Source organism: Thalassophryne amazonica, chromosome 1 (assembly GCF_902500255.1).
Source record: "Thalassophryne amazonica chromosome 1, fThaAma1.1, whole genome shotgun sequence".
NCBI lineage: Eukaryota > Metazoa > Chordata > Actinopteri > Batrachoidiformes > Batrachoididae > Thalassophryne > Thalassophryne amazonica.
In genome coordinates, this window is record NC_047103.1 from 127701376 (window position 1) to 127715480 (window position 14105).

A 14105-nucleotide genomic window follows, 5' to 3' on the forward strand; every position below is an offset into this window, starting at 1 on the left:
CCAGCAGTCCATCAGTCAGGCCCCAAAACAATTCCTTCAGTTTGTAATTTAGATGATCCTGATCAGGAGAAATGTGTTTGTGCTTCCAGCACTGGGTTGATCCTGGTGAACAATATGTGATTTAAACTCTCTAGAATGTGGTGAAAATTTTGTTAATGTGATGTTTGTGTTTCTGTGTGCAGAGCCTAGAGGTTCTTCTATGCCACCCAGAGGACAACAGGACCCAGATTCGAGAGTTGGCCCAGACCCTGATGGATGGGGGCGTTCTGGATGAACTGATACAGCAAAAACTGGATGCATTCAACATGAGATGGGACGAACTTATGGCAAGGGTAAGATAAATACACACACACACACACACACACACACACACACAGAGAGAGAGAGAGAATATGCAGCATAAACACAAGCTGCAAATGCAATTGAAAAAACTCTCAAATGTTAGATTAATGTTTTTCTATTTTTAAGAGGTTCATGCCTTTTCAACATTTTCACAACATATAGAGCACACGGCACACTTGTAAATGCTCTAGAACAAATATGGACATCACATTCGTACATCACATTCCAACATTAAAGTGCAATTTGCAATGACTGCCGTTTCCCTAATGTAATTGGAGCCATTAACTACACACATATTGCTATAAAGGTGCCATCACATGATGAATTTGTTTTTGTTAATAGGAAATGATTTCATTCCATCAATGTTCAAATCACATGTGATGCGCAAAAAAATGCATTGGGTTAGGGTGGGAACAGTCTAGAGGCTGGCACGTTGCGCGATGGGTGGTTGCTTTATTTGGTTAATTGTCCTGAATGAAACCAACATGGGCACATTTGGGCATATGAGAATTCAAATATGAGCCGGTGAAGCCAGCGTCACCCGTGACACTTCATAGCTATGTGCATTGTGAGTAGTCTAATGTCATTATTGACATTAAACCAGTATAATGACCAGTATACGAGGTCTGTTAGAAAAGTATCGGACCTTTTTATTTTTTTCAAAAACCTGATGGATTTGAATCACGTGTGCTCGCCCAGTTTCTGGCAAAATTTGATGCGGCGCTGCTCCAGTCGTTCCGTCTTTTTCCTTGGAATGAAAAAACGCCGAGCGCACAACACACACCTCACACAAAGGCTGCTTACCAGAAAATGATGCAATCGACAGGCGTAGAAAAGTTCACGCATGCGCACAAAGGTTCAAGGTTTGCTCATGCAAGCACACGTGATTCAAATCCATCAGGTTTTTGAAAAAAAATAAAAGGTCCAATACTTCTCTAACAGACCTCGTAATGTCATTAAATGACATTGTTGTCATTATACTGTATGACCAGTATAATGACAACATCTATGAATTCAGCATGGGATGACCCGTGTCACCTTCATGGGCTTCCACCACTCCAGTGACAGTTGTGTCGCCCACTATCATGGTCACTTTTTGGTCAAAGGGGGTGAATGCCTCCACTCTGTCCCATCCTTTGAAATCCTCTGTCTGAACATTTTTTCTTATTTCAGTGTGTGTGCGCTGGTCTGACCCTTAGCATTTATATAGACTCACACAGTCGCATGTGCCCATGTTCATTTCGTTTCACATTGCAGCGAGCTACATGGGACAAGGAACACCGAGCCATAACTTTTGTCTGTTCTGCACTCTGCCTCTACAGGTGTTTTAATTTTTACAAATGACAACACAGAAACAATGGCGGATGTCATCAAGCACAGTACACTTCACTCTTATGGTACTGTCAACATGACCCAACCAAACAATTTAAATAAATTTGCACATTCAGATGGAGGTATGGACAGGGAGGAGCTTGGTCCTTCTGCTATTTGCGCCCAGTTCCACATTGATTGGGATGAACAAATGGAAGGTGCTTGGATCCATGCATATGCCCAGCTCTTCCACCATTCGTAAGATTCAGACGGCTTTCGGTGGCTTTTCAGTTGTGTGACTATTCGAGAAATTGTGGACGAGGTGAGCATGTCACAACATGTCCTGTGAGATTTCGTCACGGAGGCGCTTTTGCTGCGCCATCAGCTTCGTGCCGATGAATTTCGCTGCAACTCTTTTCATGGCCAAATCTTCTGTCACAGTGGAATGTGCCGAAAAAGTGCTGATGTCCACCTCTTCCACAATTTCTTGGATAGTCACATGACGGTCCCACATCACCACAGCGTTCACTTTGGAAATGATCTGGTCATTTCAGCATGTTGATGGCCGACCGGAGCGTGGCGCGCTCTCCACCGTTGTGCGGCCGTCTTTAAACTGGTTGTACCGCTCCTTAATCTGTGTGATGCCCATAGCATCGTCCCCAAAAGCCGTCTGAATAATACGAATGGTTTCCACCTGGCTGTCGCCCAGTTTCTGGTAAAATTTGATGCAGTCGCGCTGCTCCAGTCGTTCCGCCATTTCCTTGCAAAGAAAAAACAACAAGAGACTCCACCCATCCTCACACAAAGGCTGCTTACAAGCAAATGACGCAATCAACAGGCCCGAAAAAAATCACGCATGCGCATGAAGGTTCAAGGTTGGCTCATGCAAGCACGTCATTCTGCAGTTCGTATGTGTCCATAAATGTTGATAAAGCCAGTTAACAAAACAAAAGCTGCAATGACAACCTGGAAAGATAAAAAAAAAAAACTGTTGCACATTGGAAGCGTTTCTTGGCAACAGCGCTCACGACGCCGTTATGCCCGTGAAAATTGTTGACTAATGCAAAACAACTAATCTACAAGTTTAGCCATCGATGTGAAACGGTCATCAGACGGAAAATGTTGTCGACTGTAGTCGACTAAGTAAGTTTAATAAACTAAAACATTAGACTGCATTATGAAACCGGGCCCTGGGTATTTTTGTGCTTACGCCAGTTTCTGGGTTTTGGAGGACACCATGTTTTAGGAAGAAATCCACACAAGTCTTTGTACATGAGGCCCCGATCTCCGCTTTTTACCCGGACAAAAGCACTCGACAAATATATCCTTGCCAGGTTGTGCCAATGACAACAAGTGGAAATGTTATCCCAAATGGACCAGGAACATCATGGAACCATCAAACCTTGGTTACCACGGGGGTGCAAAGAAAATGCATATTCCAGATTTGAGCCCAATTTCAGTTTATTCATCTTATACTGTATATAGCACCAAATCACAACAGAGTCACCTCAAGGCGCGTCACATAAAACAATTCAAAAACCAAAATAAATTAAAAGATTAAAAAAGCACAATAATTGAGTAAAAAAGTAAAATGCATAGTAACACAATATGCTAGCCATACGAAAGTGAAAACAAGTGTGTCTTAAGTCTGGATTTGAACATCTCCACAGAATATTACTGCTTTACTGACACAGAGAAAACATTCCACAGAACAGGGGGCACAATAAGAGAAAGCTCTATGACCTGCAGACTTTTTATTCAACCTAGGGACACAAAGTACTCCCATATCCTGTGAATGAACGCAAAGCAATGTAGGGTTTAACTAAATCAGCTAAGTAGGGAGGTGCCAGTCCATGAAGAGTTTTATAGGCTAGCAGCAGAACCTTCAAATCCAATCTCACAGGGACAGGAAGCCAGTGAAGAGATGCCAAAATGGTTGTAATGTGATTAAACTTTCTGCTTTGTGTCAAAAGTCTGGCAGCAGCATTTTGGAGACCCCTAATGCTGGACTGTGGTAAACCAGAAAATAGAACACTGCAATAATCCAATCTAGAAGAGAAAAATGCATGAATCAGGGTCTCAGCATCAGCCATAGACAGGATGGGACGAATCTTCGCTATATTTCACAGATGGAAGAAAGCAGTCCTTGTAATGTCTCTAATATGGAGGTCAAATGACAAAGTAGGATCAAAAATTACCCCAAGGTTCCTCACTTTGTCAGTGTGATGTATGACACATGAGCCTAGGGTAAGTGTTAGTTGGTCAAATTGATGCCGATGTCTCACTGGACCAAGAACCATCATTTCAGTCTTGTCAGAGTTTAAAAGTAGGAAGTTTCTCGACATCCACCTTCTCACTGATGCAAGGCAATCTGTAAGGGTTTATGTGGATGAGATGACCAGCAGTTATCGGCATGTACAATTGATTATCACTACAATCAAAATGTAATAGCTGTGTGCACTGTAAAAACTATTAAAATATGATGGGAGAGGAACTTGGAAGAAGACAGGAGAGAGCAGCATTTTGTTAATAATCACCAGCCTTGAATTACAGCCATTTAGGTCCCGTGTCTGAGCACGATTGTAAAAAATAAACGGCCGGTCTTTTAATTAAGGAAATACAGTACCCGCTTTCCTTGAATCAGCGTGCGTCAATGCTGATCTTCATTTTGTACCTCTGTACTAAGCAGTCTTAATAATCTGATTGGTTTCCACCTGGCTGTCGCCCCGTTTATGGCAAAATTTGATGCGGCGCTGCTCAGTCGTTCCGTCTTTTTCCTTGGATGATAAACGCCGAGCGCACGACACACACCTCACACAAAGGCTGCTTACCAGGAAATGATGCAATCGACAGGCGTGAAAAAGTTCCAGCATAGCGCACGAATGGTTCAAGGTTTGCTCATGCAAGCACACGTGATTCAAATCCATTAAGTTTTTGAAAAAAAATAAAAAGGTCCGATACTTTTCTAACAGACCTCATATATATATATATATATATATACAGTGAGGAAAATAAATATTTGAACAGCCTGCGATTTTGCAAGTTCTCCCACTTAGAAATCATGGAGGGGTCTGAAATTTTCATCTTAGGTGCATGTCCATTGTGAGAGACATAATCTAAAAAAAAAAAAAATCTGGAAATCACAATGTATGATTTTTTTTATAATTTATTTGTATGTTACTGCTGCAAATAAGTATTTGATCCCCTACCAACAGCAAGAATTCTGGCTCACACAGCCCTGTTAATTTTTCTTTAAGAAGCCCTCTTATTCTGCACTCTTTACTTGTATTAATTGCACCTGTTTGAACGTGTTACCTGTATAAAAGACACCTGTTCACACACTCAATCAATCACACTCCAACCTGTCCACCACAGCCAAGACCAAAGAGCTGTCTAAGGACACCAGGGACAAAACTGTAGACCTGCACAAGGCTGGGACAACAGGCAAGCAGCTTGATACAAGACAACAACTGTCATGATTATTTATTATAAAGTGGAAGAAACACAAGTTGACTGTCAATCCCCCTCAGTCTGGGATTCCTTTCTCAGAAGGATGATTCTGAGAAAGCTCAGAACTACACAGGAGGACCTTGTCAATGACCTGAAGAGAGCTGGGACCACAGTCACAAAGATTACACTAGTAACACATGATGCTGTCATGGTTTAAAATCCTGCAGGGCAGCAAGGTCCCCCTGCTCAGGCCAGCACATGTCCAGACCTGTTTGAAGTTCACCAGTGACCATCTGGATGATCCAGAGGAGGCATGGGAGAAGGTCATGTGGTCAGATGAGACCAGAATAGAGCTTTTTGGAATCAACTCCACTTACCATGTTTAGAGGACGAGAACAACCCCAAGAAAACCATCCCAACCGTGAAGCATGGGGGTGGAAACATCATACTCTGGGGGTGCTCTTCTGCAAAGGGGACAGGACGACTGCACCGTATTGAAGCGAGAATGGATGGGGTCATGTATCATGAGATTTTGGCAAACAACCTCCTTCCCTCAGTAAGAGCATTGAAGATAGGTCATGGCTGGGTCTTCCAGCATGACAATGACCCCAAACACACAGCCAGGGCAACTAAGGAGGGGCTCCGTGAGAAGCATTTCAAGGTCCTGGGTGTGACCTGGCCAGTCTCCAGACCTGAATTCAATAGAAAATCTTTGGAGGAAGCTGAAACTCCAAACCTGAAAGATATGGAGAAGATCTGTATGGAGGAGTGGACCAAAATCCCTGCTGCAGTGTGTGAAAACCTGGCGAAAAACTACAGGAAACGTTTGACCTCTGTAATTGCAAACAAAGGCTACTGTACCAAATATTAACATTGATTTCACAGGTGTTCCAATACGTATTTGCAGCAGTAACATACAAATAAATTATTAAAAAATCATTCATTGTGAATTCCGGATTTTTTTTTTTTTAGACTATGTCTCTCACAGTGGACATGCACCTAAGATGGAAATTTCAGACCCCTCCATGATTTCTAAGTGGCAGAACTTGCAAAATCGCAAGGTGTTCAAATACTTATTTTCCTCACTAATAACAGGTAGTTGCAATGAAAATGTGGACACAGAGACCACAAACAAATATAGACAATGGCACATGCAATAATTTAATTTGATATTGTGTCTGCTGAAAGTTCAATCATGTATTCAAAATCATGGATGTGTTGTGGATAGCAACATATGAAGAGCAGTTCACAGCCACAAAAACAGGTTTATGCCTCGAGGACCTCTACTGATGAACCACTCTGTCCACCACAAATAAACAAAAAATATGAAAATACATCTAGCTTCAGAGTAAACTCATCAGTAAAGACAAATTACTCAGCTCTCCTGAGCAGGCATTTATAGTAGATCTCTCATTGCATTGAATGTCTGTCAGTAAAAGCCCTCTATGAACCAGACATCATGCTGTGGATATTTGCAGTGTGTCTGTTTTTGTGTACATCATATGAATGATCTGAATGAAGTGTTTTTGTATTTTTTTCTGCATTTGTTGATTGGCTGATCAGTCACAGCATGAAGTTCCTGTAAAGAGTAGTGGAAGCTAGACTGAGAAAAGAGGTGAAGACTTGTGAACAGCAATGTGGTTTCTTGATGAGAAAGAGCCCTACACATTCAATGTTTGCTCTGAGAGTGTTGGCGGATAAGTATGGAGCAGGCCAGAAGGAGTTACATTGTGTTTGTGGATTTAGAGAAAGCTTATGATAGGGTGGCAAGAGAACAGTTGTGGTATTGTATGAGGAAGTCTGGAGTAGCAGAGAAGTATGTGAGGGCGGTGCAGCATATTTCCACGGACAGTGAGGGCAGTGAGATGCAAAGTCAGAATGCCAGATGCATTCAAGGTGGTGGTAAAATTACACAAAGGATCGACTTTGTGCCCTTTCGTGTTTTCGGTGAATATAGACAGGTGGACAAGGATCAGACAGGAGTGTTCATGGACTTATGGAATTTAGTTCTACATTATACAAAACTACAACTTCTTATTGAACAAAAAGTGACAAATCACCTGTACAGCAGAATTATTAAGAGATATACATCATGTATCTTTTTCTTATTTTTATTTTATTCATTTCAAACAAATTGTCCATGTTCTATTTGCAGTGCTCAAGCATAGTCATCAGTATTGCCAGATACAGCTGATAGTTTCCAGCCCAAAAGCTGTTCAAAAAATGCCAAAACACATCCAGGACTATATTAATTCTAAAAATATTATTTAACATATAAAAATATACAACTATACAACTATATAATATTTGATCCAAATATATATCTAAACTGTCTTGCTGAATATCATAAAAAGCAATGCAGCCAAAGCATACATAAAAATCCTCCAGCAGTTAACCATTTGTAACCACTTGTAGGGGCGCGTCCCTCACTTTGGGAACCATTGACTTAACAGGTGCTGAACATTGTGTTGACCCTCATGATTCTGCTTTGAATCTCTGAGTTTAACTGCATTATTTGCAATAACCAAGTTCATTGTTGCTGAGTTCTGTGACTCATGGAAATTTGACTACTTGCACCATTATCCTTCAGCCCTTTAAAAAAGACAAAAAATGTAGTGAATGGAAAATTCAAGACTCTGAAAATCATACTTTGGGACAATGGTGACCACAGTGAATGAAAATTTGGAAATGTACCTGTGCTCAAGTCTAAATGTCGAGATGACCAGTTGAAGCTGTGCTGGATTCTGTCCAGCCTCACTTATTACCAGCACATGGTTGACAACATAGTAAACTACTATTGTATAGGTTTCATCAGAAAGTTGTTTGTGCTTGTTCTGCTCCTCCAGCTCTAACCCTACATCTCACTCTTCCTCCCCATCACACTGTCACCTTTTGTCTGCCCCTTCTCCCTGCTGCTGGATTGGCTTCCACTGTTGTAAAAATGTTCTTATCTTCGGGCCCCTTCAGACATTGTACAAATTTGCTCGATTTGCGCATAAAGTGCGCATGAAGCAGGAATCGCGTGCAAAACGTGTAAAATCGCAGCTGCCTCATACACCTGTTGCTCGAGCTATTTGTGCATGCCAGTGGCTGAAAGACAGAGTGTCTGCTGTGTGTGCCCATCGAACCCTCTCACAGTAGGTGTCAGCCAAATTCCAGGTGGCACGCACGAACATCTAACACAGCTCGCATGGCACTTAGAAATTGTGTGTCCATTTGCACTATTAACACAACAACAGTCAGCAGACAATCACTGTCACGCTGGCAGCGACATTTGTCTAAGTGCCCCACGAGTGTGGCTTTTGTCTGTGCACTTAACTGACAGGAGGTGTGGCCGCCGACAGAAGCAGCTGTGGAGAGCTGTCGTTCTGGACATCCCAGCTGGACAACACATACTGTGTTTGGACAAACATGGACTAACAACTGCCCACTGTGACGAGTGTGTGTCTGCTTGCTGTCATCATGTGATGTAAATAAAAACAATATTGCTGTGGCAACGGGCTGCCCCCAGGTTGAAATGGACCGTCAGATCATAACACTCAGCGGGTGATCTGACTGCCACTTCACCCACGTGAGCTCTGTTCCACATGACGCGGTGTCAGTCCTGCGGCACGCCAGCAAGACATGCGCGCGGGCCGGCTGGATACGTGCCAGCAGATGTGGACATGATGAGATGAGCAAAATGCTTCTCATTCATGTCATTTCATGACTGTATGTCTATGACCATGGGTCATCTACAGAGGAACAGGCGGATCATATTTATATTGCCCGCTTGATAAGAGGTATTCAATATAATGCGGTGTTTTTACAAACAACGGGAGTCGGGAGTTTTTAAATGGTGTGTGATTTTATTTTTATTTTTAAATACGCCCATGTCCTTCCTGATATTAGGCAGTTTCCTGCACCTTTCACAGGCCAGCGATGGTAGCTCAGTGGTAAAGTTTATGACTGGCAACCAGAGCTTTTGGAAAGCGTGGTTTTGAATCCCTTGGGTGACATGTATTTTCCATGCTGCAGCTGCTCGCACTGTTTTTCTCACATGCACAAAGCCATTGCAACATGTGCTTTTTTTTCTTCACGGCACTGTGTTCTCACGTGCACGAACTGTTGCACCGGTATCATGCACGCTCATACGAGCTGCTCAGATAGGAGTTGTCTTGAGTTGTACATATCCACACTATGTGTGATGGGGCCCTTCCTGTAGTTCCTACTGCACATCCTGATTGGCGGTGACAATTAAATAAATAGGTGTTTGGCCAGGTTGTTACGTGTTATTGGCTAATCAGTCCATAGGTGTGGCATTTTGAATGTCAGTGTTTAGAAATAGCAAACAAAACCCTGTGTCTTATGTGGAGCATAGAGTGTGCTAGAAAATGTGCCATGTTGAATTGCAAACTGGGTGCAATGTAGAAAATGTGTTTAAGGTTCTGGAGATGTGAGCAAGTGTTATTCTCTGAGTGTCAGTAATTGTGCTTTATTTGTAATTTTAGGTGAGCTCACAATTTAAAAAAACTGACTGTAGCCCCCATGGCTATGCTGTCCCTGTGGTTGGCAGGGTATTACAGTTTGCAGATGTATTGGTTTAATTTTGGAAAGTGCACACAAACACTGTTGGAAATAAATACAATACATGTGATGTGATCTGTACGATTGCATTTACATAGTTAGCTGCAATTGAAGTATTCCTGTAATTTAAAACGCACCATCCTGCAAACTGCAAAGAGATATTAAGTTTATACTCCAATAATTTCCCCAGGCAGATGTAATAATTGCATTTCACTGTCGTCAAGTGTTTTGGTTTATAAGGATTTTAGCCCAGAATGCAAGTATTTACCCTACTATGGATTGACATATTCTAAAAAAGTGGGTTTTATTGACTTTTTAAGTTGAATAGATCTACAGTATTTCAACGTAATGCTATGAAGAAGGTGCTGTTACTTTTTTATATTTAATTTTCCACTCATTATAACATCTTCTGACAGGTCTCACGGCACCAGGAGGTTGAACAGAAATGCAGGATTCAACTTAACAGAGTTTAAAGCAAGCATGGGTCAGTACACAAAAAGGCAGTCCAAAAATAGCAACAGTAGCCGAAGCATGAGGCAGAGACAGAATCTAAAAACAGGCAGACATGTCAATACACGGTAAGCAAAAAACAGGACTAGGAAACCACATCCACTGGCCTGGACTGTAGGAGGGTACAGGAGCTCAACAGCGATCTGCCGCACTCTTGAAGGAAGAGGTGGTCCTTAACAGCGAGCATTTGGCAGATCCCCTTGCAGTGCCGGATGAGAGCTAGGGCAGCAGGTATAGAAGAGGTCAAGTCTGTGGGGGGAAACAAAGAGGGCTGAAACCATGGACTACATAAAATGATGAGAATCCAGTAGCCGAGGTCGGGAGCAGATTATGGGCCAGCTTCACCCATTGCAGTTGCACAGCCCAAGTGGACGGATTGTGGGAAGCCAGGATGCGTAGACCTTTTTTCCGGCTCCTGATTAGCGCGGTCAACTTGAGAATGATACGCGGACATGAGACTACCAGTGGCTCCAATCAGAATTCGGACCAAAATGGGACACAAATTGAGGGCCCTGGTCTGACACAATATCCTACGGGAATCCATGCAGCTTAAACACATTCTGAAGAAGGGCCTCGGCCATCACTTTAGCAGTAGCTAGTTTAAGGAGAGGGATAAAGTGAAGCATCTTAGAGAACCAGTTTATAACTGAGAGTATTACTGTGTGGCCCAGTGAGGCTGGAACACCAGTGACAAAGTCTATGGCTATATGGGACCAGGGTCTTGTGGGAATTGACAGGTACAGCAATTTCCTGGTCGGTTTCTGATTAGATGTTTTTGAGCTGTGAAAACCTGACAAGCATTGACATCTTCAGTTATGTCGCAACCAATACTGGGCCACCAAAACCACTGGAGTACCATCCACTTGGTCTTTTTGATTCTGGGGTGGCAATCAAATTAGCTGTCATGAGCCCAGCAAATGACCTCGCCTCTAACCAAACTGGGAACAAAGAGCAAATCGGCAAATCAACATTGAGGCACGGGCTCATTAGCAGAAACTGCCTTGACTTTATCCTCAATACTCCAGGTAAGGGCTGGCACAAAGCAGGCCGAGGGGAGAATTGTTTGAGGTTTCATGCAATGATGATCTTTTGGTTCAAATTTGCGAGACGGAGAGTCCAGCTTGCCATTCTCAGAGCCAAGTCGGTAGGAAATCGGGAAGTCCATCCATCCATCCATCCATCCATTTTCTTCCGCTTCATCCGGAGTCGGGTCGCGGGGGCAGCAGCTCAAGCAAAGCCGCCCAGACCTCCCGATCCACACACACCTCCCCCAGCTCCTCCGGGGGAACCCCAAGGCATCCCCAAGCCAGCCGAGAGATGTAGTCCCTCCAGCGTGTCCTGGGTCTTCCCTGGGGCCTCCTCCCAGTGGGACATGCCCGAAACACCTCTCCAGCGAGGCGTCCAGGGGGCATCCGGAAAAGATGCCCGAGCCACCTCAACTGACTCCTTTCGACGTGGAGGAGCAGCGGCCTGGGTAATGGATGAGTCCGCCTCCGAGTCCCCAGTCTCTGCTTCCTCTTCGGAAGACGTGACGATGGGATTGAGGAGATCCTTGAAGTACTCCTTCCACCGCCCGACAACATGCCCAGTCAGGGTCAACAGCTCCCCACCCGCACCGTAAACAGTGCCAGTGGAGAGCTGCTCCCACCTCATGAGGCGTCGGACGGTTTGCCAGAATCTCTTCGAGGCCGACCGATAGTCCTCCTCCATAGCCTCCCCGAACTCCTCCCAGACCCGAGTTTTTGCCTCTGTGACCGCACGGGCTGCGGCACGCTTGGCCTGCCGGTACCTGTCAGCTGCCTCTGCGGTCCCACCTACCAACAAAGATAAGTAGGACTCCTTCTTCAGCTTGACGGCATCCCTTACTTCCAATGTCCACCACCGGGTTCGGGGATTGCCGCCGCGACAGGCACCAGAGACCTTGCGACCGCAGCTACGAGCAGCCGCATCAACAATGGAGGTGGAGAACATGGTCCACTCGGACTCCATGTCTCCAACCTCCCCCGGGATCTGGGAGAAGCTCTCCCGGAGGTGGGAGTTGAAGACCTCGCTGACAGAGGGTTCTGCCAGTCTTCCCAGCAGACCCTCACGATAGTTTGGGCCTGCCAGTTCTGACTGGCTTCCTACCTCCCAGCGGATCCAACTCACCACCAGGTGGTGATCAGTCGACAGCTCTGCCCCTCTCTTCACTCGAGTGTCCGAGACACGTGGCCGAAGGTCAGATGATATGACTACAAAGACGATCATCGACCTCCGGCTCAGGGTGTCCTGGTGCCACATGCACTTATGGACACCCTTGTGCTCGAACATGGTGTTTGTGATGACAAACTGTGACTAGCACAGAAGCCAACAATTGAACAACCACTCGGGTTCAGATCGGGGAGGCCATACTTCCGATCACCCCCCCTCCAGGTCTCACTGTCGCCGCCCACTTGGGCATTGAAATCCCCCAGGAGAACAATGGAGTCCACCAGTCGGAGTGCTATCTAGTACCCCTCCCAGGGACTCCAGGAAGGTCGAGTACTCTGCACTGCTGCTCAGCCCGTAGGCCAAGACAACGGTGAGAGACCTGTCCCCGACCAGAAGGCTTAGGGATGCGACCCTCTCGTTCACCAGAGTGAACTCCAACACTTGGCGACTAAGCTGGGGAGCAATAAGTAATGCGACCCCAGCTCTCCGCCTCTCCCCGTGGGTGACGCCAGAAAAAATGAAGCGTCCAGCCCCCTCTCCAGGAGTTGGGTACCAGAGCCCAAGCTGTGTTTGGAGGGTGAGCCCGACTATCTCTAGTCGGTATCGCTCAACCTCCCGCACAAGCTCAGGCTCCTTCCCCCCTAGCGAGGTGACATTCCACGTCACAACAGTCAGGGGCTGTGAGCATGGACCGGGCCACCGGGCCACCCGCCCTCGACCGCCACCCAATCCTCTCTGCACCCGACCCTCATGGCCCCCTCTGCAGGTGGTGAACCCACAGGAGGGCGGGCCCACGTCACTCTTTCGAGCTGAGCCCGGCCGGGCCCCATGGGCTAATGCCCGACCACCAGGCGCTCGTGCGCGAGCCCCAACCCCAGGCCTGGCTCCAGGGTGGGACCCCCGGCTCCGCCATACCGGGCGACATCACGGTCCTTGATCTTTTACTGGTCATGGAGGTTCTGAACTGCCCTTAGTCTGACCTGTCACCTAGGACCTGTTTGCCTTGGGAGACCCTACAGGGAGCACAAAGCCCCCAACAACATAGCTCCTAGGATCTTCTACGCAAACTCCCCCACCACGATAAGGTGGCAGCTAGAGGGGGAGGAAATCAGGAAGTCGAATCAGCAAAAGAACAGTGACCAGTGTGCTTGCCTGGCATTTAATCTCTTAGCCATCCGTAGATATTCAAGATTTTTATGGTATTTTAGAACAAGAAAAAGTAACTGGGCTCCATCCAGCCAGTGATGCCACCCCTCCAAAACCACTTTAACGGCCAACAGCTTGTAGTCACCAATGTTGTAGTTCCACTCAGCAGTTGATAACTTTCTTGACAAAAATGCACAGGGATGCAGCTTGCAGGAACCACTGGACCTCTTCGTGATTACGAGGAGTAAGCCACTCCGCTACTGCTTCAACTTTTGATGTATCCATCTGGATCTCCCCCTCAGATATCACAAACCCAGGAAGGATACTGTGGGTTTGTGAAACTTGCACTTTTCCGCCTTAACATATAGCTGGTTCTCTAACAGGCACCACAATAGGGTCCGGACATGTTGCATATGTGTGTCTTCATTGGGGGAGAAGATCAGAATTTCATCTAAATACACAAAACAAATTTGTATTCAAAAAGTCCTTCAGGACATCGTTAACTAACCCTTGGAATACAGCAGGGGCGTTGGTGAGCCCAAAGGGCATTAAAAATACTCATAATGGCCAGTAGGTGTATTGAAGGCAAT

At 45.4% G+C, this 14105-nt stretch overlaps 1 protein-coding gene across 1 annotated transcript in view; it reads left to right on the plus strand.

The window, feature by feature from the left end:
* The window catches only part of dmd (dystrophin), a 1392820-nt gene that overhangs the window by 808506 nt on the left and 570209 nt on the right, over positions 1-14105 (plus strand). The window contains exon 33 of the mRNA XM_034174291.1: positions 183-332. Within this exon, the coding sequence (XP_034030182.1) occupies positions 183-332 (150 nt within the window). The remainder of the gene's footprint in view (positions 1-182; positions 333-14105) is intronic.